The sequence below is a fragment of the Nerophis ophidion genome, linkage group LG25, assembly GCF_033978795.1.
Source record: "Nerophis ophidion isolate RoL-2023_Sa linkage group LG25, RoL_Noph_v1.0, whole genome shotgun sequence".
Lineage (NCBI taxonomy): Eukaryota > Metazoa > Chordata > Actinopteri > Syngnathiformes > Syngnathidae > Nerophis > Nerophis ophidion.
Genome location: NC_084635.1, coordinates 24,427,181 through 24,442,490, shown reverse-complemented (window position 1 = coordinate 24,442,490; position 15,310 = coordinate 24,427,181). Strand labels below are relative to the sequence as shown.

The 15,310-nt window shown below is 38.5% G+C and overlaps 1 protein-coding gene across 1 annotated transcript in view; it reads right to left on the bottom strand.

Annotated features, from left to right (window-relative positions):
- The window catches only part of tubgcp4 (tubulin gamma complex component 4), a 36,369-nt gene that overhangs the window by 17,052 nt on the left and 4,007 nt on the right, over window positions 1-15,310 (bottom strand). The window contains exons 2-12 of the mRNA XM_061887182.1: window positions 13,237-13,365; window positions 8,784-8,906; window positions 8,663-8,716; window positions 6,797-6,853; window positions 6,504-6,583; window positions 4,142-4,343; window positions 3,891-4,056; window positions 3,690-3,814; window positions 3,537-3,587; window positions 3,357-3,462; window positions 1,474-1,581 (exon numbers count right to left, since the gene is read on the bottom strand). Coding sequence (XP_061743166.1) covers window positions 1,474-1,581; window positions 3,357-3,462; window positions 3,537-3,587; window positions 3,690-3,814; window positions 3,891-4,056; window positions 4,142-4,343; window positions 6,504-6,583; window positions 6,797-6,853; window positions 8,663-8,716; window positions 8,784-8,906; window positions 13,237-13,365 — 1,201 coding nt within the window. The remainder of the gene's footprint in view (window positions 1-1,473; window positions 1,582-3,356; window positions 3,463-3,536; window positions 3,588-3,689; window positions 3,815-3,890; window positions 4,057-4,141; window positions 4,344-6,503; window positions 6,584-6,796; window positions 6,854-8,662; window positions 8,717-8,783; window positions 8,907-13,236; window positions 13,366-15,310) is intronic.

Genomic DNA, 15,310 nt, shown 5'->3' with positions numbered 1-15,310 from the left:
CTCACCGGCTCAGTATGTCAATGGCTGCATAAGCTAATTACCGCTCAGTGACCACAGCACCACTTAAAGTGGTTCTTCTGCGTTAGCGCTTATAATAACAATATCGCTAATACTTGGTCATGCAGGTTACGACATATAAATGGGGCATTGTTGGCAGTTTTTGGATGTTTTTTTTAGATGGCTTTGTGAGCGCAATAGATGACTTCCATTGTCTTCACCATGTTCTTGCTGTATATTACAAATTAGAATGCATCAAAAAAGCAAGGCATATTTGTTCTTGTATCACACAAAGGCCTACTGAAACCCACTACTACCGACCACGCAGTCTGATAGTTTATATATCAATGATGAAATATTAACATTGCAACACATGCCAATACGGCCAGTTTAATTTACTAAATTGCAATTATAAATTTCCCGCGGAGTTTCCTGTTGAAAACGTCATGGAATGATGACGCGTGTTTGTGACGTTATTGGTTGGAGGGGACATATTAGCCCAGCACCACTTACGGCTAAAAGTTGTCTCTTTTCATCGCATAATTACACAGTAATTTGGACATCTGTGTTGCTGAATCTTTTGCAATTTGTTCAATTAATAATGGAGATGTCCAATAAGAATGCTGTTGGTGGAAAGCGGTGGATTGCAGCTGCCTTTAGCAACCGAAACACAGCCGGTGTTTCTTTGTTTTTTGTGAAGCTTTAACACAAAGCGGTCAAGTGAACATGTTTCTCTACATCAACCAGCAAGTTTTTGGATGGGAAAATTGTGATATTAGGTCGGCTCTTACTGGAGACTTGAGTGGATTACGCGACCTCATCCTGCACCTCAAAAAGGATGCTGTAATCTTGGCTTCTCTCAGAGACACTGGCGCTCACCGCAGCCATCCGACTTTCAGGTATGACTTTATAATCTCACTAAAATACTATTAACACAATAAACAGATAAGGGATTTTCCAGAATTATCCTCGTAAATGTGTCTAATTACATCTGAAACGCTCCCACTGCCGCCGCCTGGAGCCGTCGCCTTTTCTTCTTTTTTTTTTTTTTGTGCTTTACTCTAACTTTCCTCATCCACGAGTCTTTCATCCTCGCTCAAATTAATGGGGAAATCGTCGCTTTCTCGGTCCGAATAGCTCTTACTGCTGGTGGCTCACATTATAGACAATGTGAGGATGTGAGGAGCCCTCACACCGGTGACGTCACGCACACATCGTCTGCTACTTCCGGTACAGGCAAGGCTTTTTTATTAGCGACCAAAAGTTGCGAACTTTATCGTCAATGTTCTCTACTAAATCCTTTCAGCAAAAATATGGCAATATCGCGAAATGATCAAGTGTGACACATAGAATGGACCTGCTATCCCCGTTTAAAGAAGAAAATCTCATTTCAGTAGGCCTCTAAGGATTGTGAAAAACAGGCACAATTCTACCCAAAAGTGCAGTCCCCTTTTGAGATAAGAGTCCACATCGTACCTTTGTTGTCTTTGCCTTGGTAGTCAACAGTGAGGTGCAGTAAAGGCAGCAGGTTGTCATCATCCAGCAGCACCTTATGGGCTGCTTGCTGAAAGGCCACATTTACATCTGTAAAACACAAACCATGTTTAGAGTTTTAGCCTGTCAGTGACATAACACCCATTTCAGGATGAGAAGTTACCGCGAAAGCTAACTGTGATGCTGCTACTCTGTTGAGGATTTATTTCCCTAGCAAACTAAAAACATGTTTCAATGTGTCCATTTTTAAAACACAGGTGTTCAAACGTTTTACCCTGGGAGTTACGTAAAAGGGGGCCACTTTGATACATTTTGTGGTAAAGATGCTAAAACCAACCCAATGTAGGTCAATTTATGCCAAACTATCTTAAAAAACATCCACATTTAGGTTTATGTCATAGCTGACAGCTTAGTGAAAAATCTAATTAGGGCGGTCAAAAATAAGTTAATTTATGTGATTAATTCCAAAAAAATTATCGCATTATTGTGTATACCGTATTTCCTTGAATTGCCACAGTGGATATAGTATGCTGTCGAACTCGCTTCGCAAAATAATTAGCGCATGCTTAGTATTACCGCCTGGTCAAACTCGTGACGTCACGAGTGACACTTCCCCTGTCGTCATTTCAAAATGGAGGAGGCTGATTTCAATACCAGTAATTTGATATTGCATGAAGGGAAGAAGATTAAGAGCTATTCAGTAAGATATAAGGTTCAAGCTTACATCACACTCAAATTTTACTGCATGCCTTTGGTAAGTGCCTGAGTGAGAAGAGGTTTTAAAATAATGAGCGCATGCTTACTTTTACCGCATGCCTTTGGTAAGCGCAGGAGTGAGAAGAGGTTTTAAATTATTAGCGCCCCGGCGGCAATTCAAGGAAATACGGTGTACACAGATTAATCAAACACTTCATTCTGACTGTACATACTCCTTTATCTTAACTGTGGATTGTTACCTGTAAGGTGGCACCCTGACAGTTAGCGAGTTCTTAGCAAATAAATGGTGTTCATCCAATTAAAACATAAAGAAAAAATCCTGGATGACTTTCTGACAATAGAATAGCATTTGTATCCAAATATCGGGGTATTTTTTTAAGTTTGTGTAAATTATGAAAGCTAGTAATAACCTCTGATTAAGCAGGATTAATCTGAATGCAAAATGTGATTACTGTATTTTTCGGACTATAAGTCGCAGTTTTTTCATAGTTTGGCCGAGGGTGCGACTTATACTCAGGAGCGACTTATGTGTGAAATTATTAACACATTACCGTAAAATATCAAATAATATTATTTAGCTCATTCACGTAAGAGACTAGACGTATAAGATTTCGTGGGATTTATCGATTAGGAGTGACAGATTGTTTGGTAAACGTATAGCATGTTCTATATGTTATAGTTATTTGAATGACTCTTACCATAATATGTTACGTTAACATACCAGGCACCTTCTTAGTTGGTTATTTATGCGTCATATAACGTACAATTATTCAGCCTGTTGTTCACTATTCTTTATTTATTTTAAATTTCCTTTCAAATGTCTATTCTTGGTGTTGGATTTTATCAAATAAATTTCCCCATAAAATGCGACTTATACTCCAGTGCGACTTATATATGTTTTGTTCCTTCTTTATTATATATTTTAGGCAGGTGCGATTTATACTCCGGAGCGATTTATACTCTGAAAAATTTCGGTAATCTGATTAAACAAATGTAATAATTTGACAGCGCTGCTAATAATATATTTTACATTGATAATAAATGTATTTACTGTTAAAGCATGCTAAAGGCCAAAACCAGACCTGTATGCTCTCATTAAACCCTTACATAGCAAAACGGAAGAAAAAAACAGCAAAAATGAGATTGACCATGTTCAGTGACAGCCGTCGGTGGGGTCTTCAGCATGTGCTGCGCGAGGTCGATAAAAACCTGATAGAGCTCGCCGCGACCCAGCAAGTAGAAGTCCTTAATGATCTGGTGGAAAGTAAAGGAACAATAAATGCCGTCACCAATCTCGCTGTGGCATCTAAAAACAAGCATGACAGTACCTTGAGCTGCTCAAGAAGATCAGACTCCTCCACCATCAGTGTCCAAAGATGCTGAGAGTCAATCAGAAAATTGAATATTAACATCAAGTACGGTGGATAATTTAAAGAGCCAATTAGATGAAAGACAACAATTACAATATTGAGTTAGTTTACCTCTGCCACAGTGCTTCTGATGCCATCAATTACATTTTCAAAGTCCACCAGGCTAAAGAGAGACTCTTGTTTGAGTCTGTGCAATTCAGAAGCAAAACTGTCCTCCTGGTGTTTCAGTATGGAGCCTAAGACAATCAGTTCAAAGCTTTTAGCCACAATAAAGAAGCATGATCTTTTAAATACTTGTGTAACATAGAGTACCAGCTCGAGATGGGCTGTGGTTGTGGTTTTCAAACATTTGGACAGATTCTCCAACAAAGAGGATCTTCTCCGCCACCCGTATGGGGATGTAAGAAGGCAACATCTCTGCTCGCAGGGAGTACTGCTGGAGAGATGGAGCCAACATGTTCTCCTCCTCTATCAGCCTCTGCAAAGTCACACACACAGAATGACTGAGAGGATTCACAACCAGTTCTGGAGAAGTACTGTAAGATGTCACCTGTGCTGCTCACCAGATCCTGCAGTTCTCTCAGCTGTTTGCCACTTAAGCCTCCTAGACCAAGATCTTCTTCTTCTTCCTCCTGGTTTGACGCCGCTCCTCCTGCGCTTGGACCCTGTTTCACGAAAAACTCCTCATTTTGGTCCAGCAATAATCCATGCAGCATCCATGCTGCGAGTTGTTTGTACATCACACCGTGGCACACTGCGAGGATCCTGGACGATGTTGCAAAACAAACACATAAGTCAATTGTTGAATACTTGAATGTCATTTGGGGTTGAGGTAGAGAAAAAAAAAAACTTGTAAAATGTAAATAAATAAATAAATTGCCCAACTAGACACATTAGTGTAGCTTATTAGTGATTCCCAGAGCCCAAAAAAAGTCTGCGGGCTATAGAGCATTTTTTTAATTGGGCTCCAGGACTCTGGAATGCCCTCCTGGTAACAGTTAGAGATGTTACCTCAGTAGAAGCATTTAAGTCCCATCTTAAACCTAATTTGTATACTCTAAAGTTTAAATAGACCCCCTTTTCAGACCAGTTGATCTGCTGTTTCTCTTCTTTTCTCCTCTGCCCCCCCCTTCCCTTGTGGAGGGGGGGGGGGGGGTACACAGGTCCAGTGGCCATGGATGAAGTGCTTGCTGTCCAGAGTCGGGACCCAGGATGGACCGCTCGCCTGTGCATCGGTTGGGGGCATCTCTGCACTGCTGACCCTTCTCCGCTTGGATGGTCTCCTGCTGGCTCCACTATGGACGTGACTCTCGTTACCATATTGGATCCACTATGGACTGGACTCCCACTGTTATATTGGATCCACTATGGACTGGACTTTCACAATATCATGCTAGACCCGCTCAACATTCATTGCTTTCGGTCTTCCCTAGAGGGGGGGATGCCCACATACTGTATGCGGTCCTCTCCAAGGTTTCTCATAGTCATTGTCACCGACGTCCCACTGGGGTGTGTTTTTCATTGCCCTTTTGTGGGCTCTGTACCGCGGATGTCGTTGTGGCTTGTGCAGCCCTGTGAGACACTTGTGATTTAGGGCTATATAAATACAAACATTGATTGATTGATTGATTGACATTCATCACCGAATATATTTATAATGGCAGCGGATAACTTGTCATATTGTGATGGTCTCACTGTTAATATTCTCACAGACTTGAGCGGAACGTTCGCAGAATCCAGAGAGGTAGACACTTACCAAAAGAGAGCATCCACGCTAAGCTAAAATTTCACAACCGTGCGGAGTCTGATCCTCGTGTCACACAAAACATTAAGATCAATAATAAAACTAGATTTTTGGGCAGGATTTCTGCGTTTATCGACAAGGAGACACTTAAGACCCTTGCCGGTGCCCTCATACAGTGTCATTTTATTACGCCTGCACCTCGTGGTTCACCAGTATCCCCAAGCCCCTGAAAACAAAACTGCAAACTTCCCAGAACAAGCTGGTGAGACTCCTGCTCAACCTCCCATACGGAACACACCTAACTCAAGCCTACCTTACCAAATTGGGATGGTTTATAGTTGAGGAAAGAGTACACCAAATTGCAATGTACCTGGTATTCAATATACTCAGAGAACCTCTCCCCAAGTACCTGTCGAATTATTTCACCAGAGTGATGCTCACAGGTACTACAGGAGAGGGAGTTCCTCAGAACTCGCCCCCCCCCCCAAATTCAAGAATCTCATGGGAAAAAATGCATTCTACTATTATACCACCACACAGTGGAATGCACTACCAACAGACCTTCAAATTCGAACTTCCCTACTAAATTTTAAAACTGCCATAAAATCCTGGCTCAGCTCAAACTCGACCTGATCTGAACCAAAATTGTTCCCCAGCAACTTTCCGAAGCATAAGTAGGTTTATATGTGGTTATAGTGTATATATATATATATATATATATATATATATATATATATATATATATATATATATATATATATATATATATATATATATACACATATTTTCTCATTCTGTTTTGCACACTCTTGGAGTCAACATGTGCATAGTCATGTACAGTAGTGCATATACCAAATTTTTCGGAGTATAAGTCGGACCTGCCGAAAATGCATAATAAAGGGAAAAAACATATATAAGTCACACTGGAGTATAAGTCACATTTTGGGGTGAATTTTATTTGATAAAACCCAACACCAAGAATAGACATTTGAAAGGCAATTTAAAATAAATGAAGAATAGTGAACAACAGGCTGAATAAGTGTACGTTTTATATATATATATATATATATATATATATATATATATATATATATATATATATATATATATATATATATATATATATATAAACAGTAATAAGCCAACACAACAGTGTGAAATCAATTAGCTGTAAGACTTACTTTTCTAGGGCCATGCGTACAGGAGGAAGCCCCGCACAGCTGTGCTTGTACACACTTTCCAGGATTTGACAGCCGTGAATCTAAAGTGGCACATACAGGATATCAGACAAACATAGCTTATCAATTCAGATATTATAATGGCAGATTCCACTCATTTTTTTCCACCAGCATTTTAATCTGCAGTTGTTGCTCATAGAAATAGTAGCTAATATGAGGATTAAGCTAAACTCACTGTTTGAATGTGCCATGTTTCTTGTAATGTGACCAAAATCTCTAAGTAAAACATTACCTACCTTTTGTGATTTAATAGCCTCGACCACCACCATGACAGAGGGAAAAAGCAACTGAAACTGAATTGAGAAAAAAAAAAATTAAGATATGGAACAGCTAAGGGAAAGTTCACTATCCAGGTGGTCCTTGTGATGCTTCGTGTTGGTGTTCGTTTGCAGCACAATATAGAGAACTCATCCTTGTATGGCCATACCCCTCTGACTTCGACAGGATAAATACTTTGGACTCTGCACCATCCACTCAGACTAGAGCAGTCCTTTGTAAGTCTGTGAGCGTGAACTGATGAAGCCTGACCAGGTGAGTGTTGTAATGCAGTAGTTTTTTTCAATAGATGGCACTGTTGTACTGTTGATTCATTTCATTCTACTTTGTAAATGCACTTGCTATATTCCCTTTGTGTGCATGCCAGTCAATAAAAACTCTGCCAGAGAACAATGAGAGGCATCTAAGACAATCTAAACCAGGGGTCTCAGACACGCGGCCCGCAGGCCAATTGCGGCCCGTGAGACGTTATTTTGCGGCCCCCACCTTAATATGAAAGTTTAATGTTAGTGCGGTCCGCAAGTTTTATATGACAGCGTTGTGTTATTTGGGTCCAAAATGGCTCTTTCAACATTCTGGGTTGCCTACCCCTGCATTGGTGGAAAAGCGGCAAGTGAGTGAAAGTGACGGAGACTTTGTCATGGAGACAAGGGTTTTCTTACAATCCTGGCTGCAGTCACACCGCAACACCTGTCCGTCAGTAATAACAGTCCCTGATAACCTGGACCAATTCAAACCGTTATTTTATTGTTTAATTTGCATTGCCTCACACGATGAACACTATATATATTTCTATATGGCGCGGATAACACTACAGGAGCAGTCACTTTTTTTGTGCTCGCTATCCCGGTACTTTCCCGGCTATTATCCGCCGACCGCCGTGTTGCTGTAGGGAGGAAAAGCGGAACGACACACATTGCGGAAAAAACATTATTCTCTGTGCGTTGGTTGAGTACAAATATATTGTACAACCCCAAACATGTCTTTTTCAAAGCCTGCAGTGAAGAGATAGGTTACTGATGAGCAAAGACAATTCCAGGAAAAGTGGGAGACGAAATATTTCTTTGTTGAGCACAGGGGCACCCTGACGTGTCTTATTTGCACAGAGAAAGTTGCGGTGCACAAGGGACACAATTTGAAACTTCATTATACAACTAGACATGCTGAGGAGTATGCAAATTTTTTTAAATAACTCTTTTCTTGCGGCCGAGCCTCACCCAGACTCTGCGTTCAGTGGCCCCCAGGTAAATTGAGTTTGAGACCCCTGATCTAAACATTCTTATTATGATCAATTCAATACTCTGAAAATATAACCTCAGAATATTTTACAGATGCTTAATGGGTTTTTTTCTCCATAATTTGTTAATATTGTCCAAAAAAATACTTGTTCAATGTGCACAGCATAAGACCTGGGTAGGGGTAAGAAAATATTTATATACTAAGAATGGGATGGTTTATTAAAAAAACTCGGACTGTTTGGTTCACCTGAATCAGTTTGGACAACGTGTGTCGTTCAAGTCATAGCATGCGCAACGTGAAGAGAAGGATAATTTGGAATTAGCGTGAGCGACGATGACAGTAAAAAGTGCTGGATGTGACAAAACTGTGGCAAGATCTAAACTGTGGATTTTGTCAATCGTTTCATCCTTAATGTATACAGCAGCAGTGGCAGCAGCTTTGTTTTGTCCATTCTTAACATGTACAAGACACATAAGAACTGAAATTACATTTTCTGCACACAAAGACCAAAGGACTCCTGTATTGTATTTTGACATATCCATACAAACATTTTTAACATCATGTATATGTGCGTACTAAATATTTACCTGATCAAGCTTATAATTCACATGGGATATAGTCAGGTGGGGATCTCCAAGGAACTGAAATAAACGGAAAGAAGTTGAACTGCTTCTACTTGTGTGCGTTCGTGCGTGCATGCGCGTTTACCTCCTGTTCAAGGTCCAGCAGGGCCTGTCTGTAGGGCTGCAGCATGGAGTCAAGTCCTGTGCAGAACGCACGCAAGTAAAATCCATGAAGTCCCGTCTGGCTGGCCTGATTTGTGTTATGTTCCTGTGACAAATAAATGCATGTGAATTCTGATCGTTGTAAATCTTTGTATTCTTTATGTTAGTATGACATTTACACAAATTGGGCTTGATTTACTGAAATCCAAACATCACACGCTAAACAGTGTGTGCAATCTATAAAATGGTGTGCAGCATTAGTGGGCATGTAGTGTGTGATCTACAAAAAATGCCTGTGCAATTGAAAAGTGGTGCAGACCGCCTTAGTTAAATAGGGATTTTGCGTGTGCTATACAGGGCATCACCGCAGAGACAGTCTCATTTCCTGTACATTGATGTTATAGTGCTCCTTCATATGGCGTTTTGCTATGCTTTAACTTTTATGGGCATTTAAAAAGCAGTCCTACAGTGCAGTTACAATAAAACTACTTTTTATTAATTTTTTTTACCACCAAATGTGCGCTCATTTGAGTGTGGCTGCCCTTACTCCGCCCAAGACTCTAAAAACTGCATACATTATGACTTTTTTTTTATGTAAGAAACATTTGAATAACATATAGTCTATTTAAAAAACGAAAAATACTAAAGGACACCAATACACAACGATTGAATTTGTTTTAATTAGCTCTTAAAACCACTGGCAGCTATAAACTTATAAGCTAATATTGCTTCCACGAAGCTCGTGGAAGTTTGATCGAGATCATAAAAAATGTCTCTCACCTAGATAGTAGAAGGATGAGGACATAATCCGAAAAGTTGGTCAACTTTGGCATTTTTAATTTAGAGCCGAAAATGGTGGGAAAGTCACGAAAACACACTTGGTTCTACCCTCCCTTTTTCTTCACTGGGACGATGTGTCATTCTTCATTCAAACGGGAATATAACAACATCCTATTAGTCGGCATCCGAGTGACAGCAGACATTGTACAGTAAGTGGCGTTTTATAATGTTTGTTGTGTCTCATGATATCCGCAGTGGGTATTCATCATTGATGACAGAAAAGAGTGACCGTTGTGATCAGTGACATGCTGTCAGGGGAGGCAAGTGAGGCAGTGCCTCACCTGCCACCAGGTGGCTTAACCATGAGATGTTCCAAAACGAAGTAATAAAATAAAATAAGTTTCAATATTTCTCTTTTGGTTTATGCTTTCTGTGTGATTTTGGTGTGGTTCCTGTATATTTTGATAATTTCCATGGTCAAAATCGCTGAAATTCCATGTTTCCTGATCAAAACAATGCAGCAGACGACAAGTGAGGCAGACACAGTGTGTATTGGGCGTGCGTGCGAGGGGGCGCATGCTTGTTGCCACGTGGAAAAGGCAGGTCTTGAGGCACCAAGTACCTATGCCTTAAGGTAGGGGGCGATGTATTGTCAACTTGCAGTTCAATGCCTCAGCAGTACTCTGACTCCCCACACTGGGAGAAGTGGGGGCGCTCTTTCTAGCAGACAGAGGTCTCTCCAGTGGAAGCAAGCATTTTTATCTTTGCTTTTTTTTTTAACTGTATTTATAACAAAAATGGCATTTTTATTAGAGTAATCCAGCGTTTGGGGGTGTTTTTTTTTCAGATGCAAAAATATTTTTTAATTTCTTGGAATGAAATTGAATTAAATGGATGTTTCTGCCAATGTGGAGGATTATATACTGTATCCAAGATGAAATACTTATGTAAACTGGACATTAAGACAAAATGAATGTGGTCATACAAGGTATGTTTTCATGGAGGATAGCTATTGCTGCTTCAGATAAAAATACAGAAAGGTAATAGACACTCACAATACTTGATTTATTTTGTTAAAAGCAAATGGGACCAAAAAGTATTTAATAACAACTTTATCAAATACTTTTTGAAACCATTTATCATATCATAATATCATTATGATAACGTTTTCATGAAAGCGAATAACTCACTTTTTTTTTTTCCTGTAACTCTAATGTGCAACCTAAATCAACAATGACTAGAGCTGCACATATGAATCTAAGTGAAAAAAAGAAGAAAAAAAAAGTATGTATGTCTCACCTCGTGTTTAGTTCACCGCATGTCACTGGTTGTGATGTATTTTTTAAATTAATGCGTGGCCACCTCCTTAAAATTGGTAAAAAAATGTAAATATTACATCTTTTTTTGACTGTACCTGTTACAACATTACATATATACTTGATGGAGGTGTTTGGATGTTTTTTAGAGCACTTTATAGACAGAACAGAGCAATTCCCGACAAATGCGTGCTTGTCTTACATAAGGATTATGAATGATAGTCAAAATTCTAAAGACAGTGAAGTTCAACTTTAAGTTCAGAATTCATGTCAAGTAGAGCTGCGAATCTTTGGGTGTCCTACGATTCGATTCAATATCGATTCTTGGCGTCACGATTCAATTATATATCGATTTTTTCGATTCAACGCGATTCTCTATTCAAAAACTATATTTTTCCGATTCAAAACGATTCTGTATTCATTCAATACATAGGATTTCAGCAGGATCTACCCCAGTCTGCTGACATGCTAGCAGAGTAGTAGATTTTTTTTGAAAAGCTTTTATAATTGGAAAGGACAATGTTTTATCAACTGATTGCAATAATGTAAATTTGTTTTAACTATTAAACGAACCAAAAATACGACTTATTTTATCTTTGTGAAAACATTGGACACAGTGTGTTGTCAAGCTTATGAGATGCGATGCAAGTGTAAGCCACTGTGACACTATTGTTCTTTTTTTTTTTATAAATGTCTAATGATAATGTCAATGAGGGATTTTTAATCACTGCTATGCGGAAATTATAACTAATATTGATACTGTTGTTGATAATATTCATTTTTGTTTCACTACTTTTGGTTTGTTCTGTGTCGTGTTTGTGTCTCCTTTCAATTACTCTGTTTATTGCAGTTCTGAGTGTTGCTGGGTCAGGTTTGATTTTGGAATTGGATTGCATTTTTATGGTATTGCTGTGTATTGTTTTTTTGGATTGATGACAAAAATAAAAAATAAAAATAAAAAAATTAATAAAAAAAATATTGATTAAAAAAAAAAAAAAAAAAGAATTGATTCTGAATCGCGATTTGTATTCGAATCGATTTTTTCCCATAACCCTAATGTCAAGTATGTGATATTTGCAAATATGACATACACAAAATTTGAGACCAATAATTTGGAAACAGCTTGTGACAAGGTTACATTTCAAGTACTTAAAATACAAATTTACACATTACACATGTATTTTTAACAACCCAATTAAATACATTGTCCACACTGCAGTGGAACCTCTATTTACAAATCGAATTGGTCCTTGAACAGGGTTCTTAATCGAAAAATGCGTTTAGTGAAGCAGAGGTCCCCATAAGAAACAATGTAAACAAGAATAACTAGTTCTCGCCTTGACAAAAGTCCCTATTTAGTAAAAGAACGCACATTTTTAAAACAATATAATGTATGCCAAAAAACATAACAAGGTGGTATTACAATCTCCTTACCAAAACAACAAAAGGCAAGCTTAACTGTCAACACTCTCACACACACGCACACACACACACACACCCTTTAGTGTTCTCAAAAACATTAACAACCATGTTGCTACAATAATAAAAAAAAAAGTGAAAACTTTTCACTTGCTGCCCATGAATGTTTTTGGCACACACCCAACAAGAGGAAGGATACGCACTCAAGGCAAAGACTTGATGCAGGGTAGAAAATGAAGAAAGCGAGGCGGGGACTAGGGGGAGCGTTATACTGCGCCGAAGGACAGTGCTTCTTTCGGGGTTTTCTTCCTTTTCCACTCTTCTCTAAGTCTATTGTAATTCCACAGTTATTCCTTTATTTTGTCCGGGCTGGTTTGTTGGCTTTTTGTGTAAGCAAAATACAGTAGATGAAGATTTGTGAATAGCAAGAAAAGAAACTTAGAGAACTGGAGACGGATTAATGGACTGTGTAAACAGGGATGGGACGTAGGGGTCCCTTGTGTACTGTACTGCTCAGGATGTGATGTCCCTGAAATGGCAGCGCTCTAAGGCTTCCAGCGCCACACAAAATGACTGAATGAATGATTGAAGTGCTTGAAAGCGGAGACATGGTTTGCACACAGAGGCATATTTGGCGCAAACTAAAAGTTTGTAAACAAAAAAGTTTGAAAATAGAGGGGTTTGTAAATCAGGTTTTCTGTGGGTGTAATTTTAATTTTCCTAAAAGGAACTCTCCTGAAGAAATCAATAAAATACTATCTATCTATCTATCTATGTAGGTGTGTCCAAAATCAAGAAGCTTGTTTTTTATTGGCCCGTAGCACATTGTAGAAATACAATTAAAAAAAACAAGCAAAAATAAAAACAAAAAGACATTGATTGTAAGCGCTAAATATGCAATAAAAACCTTGTTGCACTTACTTGTTGATGCACATGGCCAGAGTGTTGCTCTATAAACTCTGTAAATCGAATGTAGTCGGAGCCCAGTTTACAGAGTCGATTGAAGACACCGGTCTCACTGGGATGGAGGAATGGCAGGTCCTGAGACACCTGAAGGTAAAAAGAAGTTTGAGGGCTGAAAGAAAACACAACTTACGGCGTGATGAAGGTGCTGGTCTGAACTGCTGTTTATTCCACAGGCTAACCTAGGTTACTTTCAATCAGACAAAATAAGTGACCGCTCTGATTAAAGCAGTATTCCACCGATGGCCGTACAATGAAATACCTAAGAATTTGGAGGACATTTTGAGATATTTCCTTAAAAAAACCCATTAAAACAAACCCATGCAGATATGCTAAAAGTTTTATATATAAAAGAAAAAAAGAAAAAACACGCTGCATGTCAGCTATTGTATGTATGAAAAAGCATATTTTATTACCTTCGCCTAGAGGTGATGTAATCATTGGGGTTTGTCTGTTAGTCAGCAACATAACTTAAAATGTTATGGGTAGATTTGGATAAAACTTTCAGGAAATGTCAGAAAATTTGCTAAGAACCAACTGATTTGATCAGGCCTGGGCAATTATTTTGACTCAGGGCCACATTTAGAGAAAAAAATGTGTCTGGGGGCCCGTATATCTATTTTTATGAAAACTAATACAAAACTTCACAATAATTTCTCATTGAATGCTAAAAACATTATGACAGACCGCCTTAAAAAACAATGAATTTTACATTTTTGTATGAACGATAAAACTCTAAATATTGACAAAATATTTAGTTTTTCGATCAAAACATTTTACAATCAAGTGAAACGCAACAAAAATGCAACAAACTGTGAAATATGAACACGAAGGGTACAAATTAAACCCACCAACAATCTAATATATCTGATACATCACTAAGCTTTAGAACTTTGTTGTGAAAATCTCCTTCCGCGTCTGTGGAAACGCTCCCCACCCACACTGCTTGGTGCCTCATATGAGCTGCTATGACGTACATTACCATAATAACTAATTACATGACAATAGTAACTAATTAGGTTTCCATAGTAACTAATGAGATGACCATAGTAACTGGTATATCATCCATAAGCGCAGATTCCAACCATTGAAATACTTTGTATAGTTGAAGACTTATGGTCATTAGAAAACATCAATACACATCATAATGGCAGCTAAACTTTCCATCTTTAAGATCTAAAAAAATTATTTGGGAATGTCCGGCGGGCCAGATTGAAAAACTCAACGGGCTGCATGTGGCCACTGGGCCTTCATTTCCCAGGTCTGGATTAGATTATAGGGCTGATCTGGTCACCTTCTGGATTGAGGATTGTTCAAAAGATTTCAGTTTTATTTTATTCTGGACATTTTACTGCATCTGCATTCCAGAATATACCTTTATTTGTTATCCTTTGTTTTCCTTTGCTCAAGTGTTTTTTTGTTTTGGATATGTATTTCATCTCAATTTCGAAGTCATGCTGGCAATGTGTTCTCCAACTTAGATCTGCAGTTACCCTTAACGTTTTTACAGCCCATGGGGCTTTCAAGGAACATAGGGATTTTCAGTATTTCACAATTGCCACAACTTACAATATTTCTCTTCAGTTGCTTTATTTTCTATTTAAAGTAGGGTTGAGCATCGTTTGAATTTGAACGATTCTCTATTTCAATTAATAATTTGAACGATTCTCCATTTCATCTAATAAATGAGCAACGACACAAAAGTGCGCATGGTTTAAATGAGGGCCCGTTTTTTTATTTTATTAAATGTCCCCTTTAAAGATACATAATAAAGGTAGGATAAAATATTATTTTCATCTAATCGTGGCATACGCATAATAACACCGAAATGCGATATGCAATGACATAAATGTTGCCAAAAGAAACTATTTTGTTTGCACTCTCTGAATCATGCAAGTGTACCCAATGTTGTGACCAGGGTGAACCTGTATGTTTATTTTCAACCGTGTCTGGGGACAAAATAGTGGTGACAACGGTGAACCTGTATGTTTATTTTCAACCGTGTCTGGGGACAAAATAGTGGCGACAACTT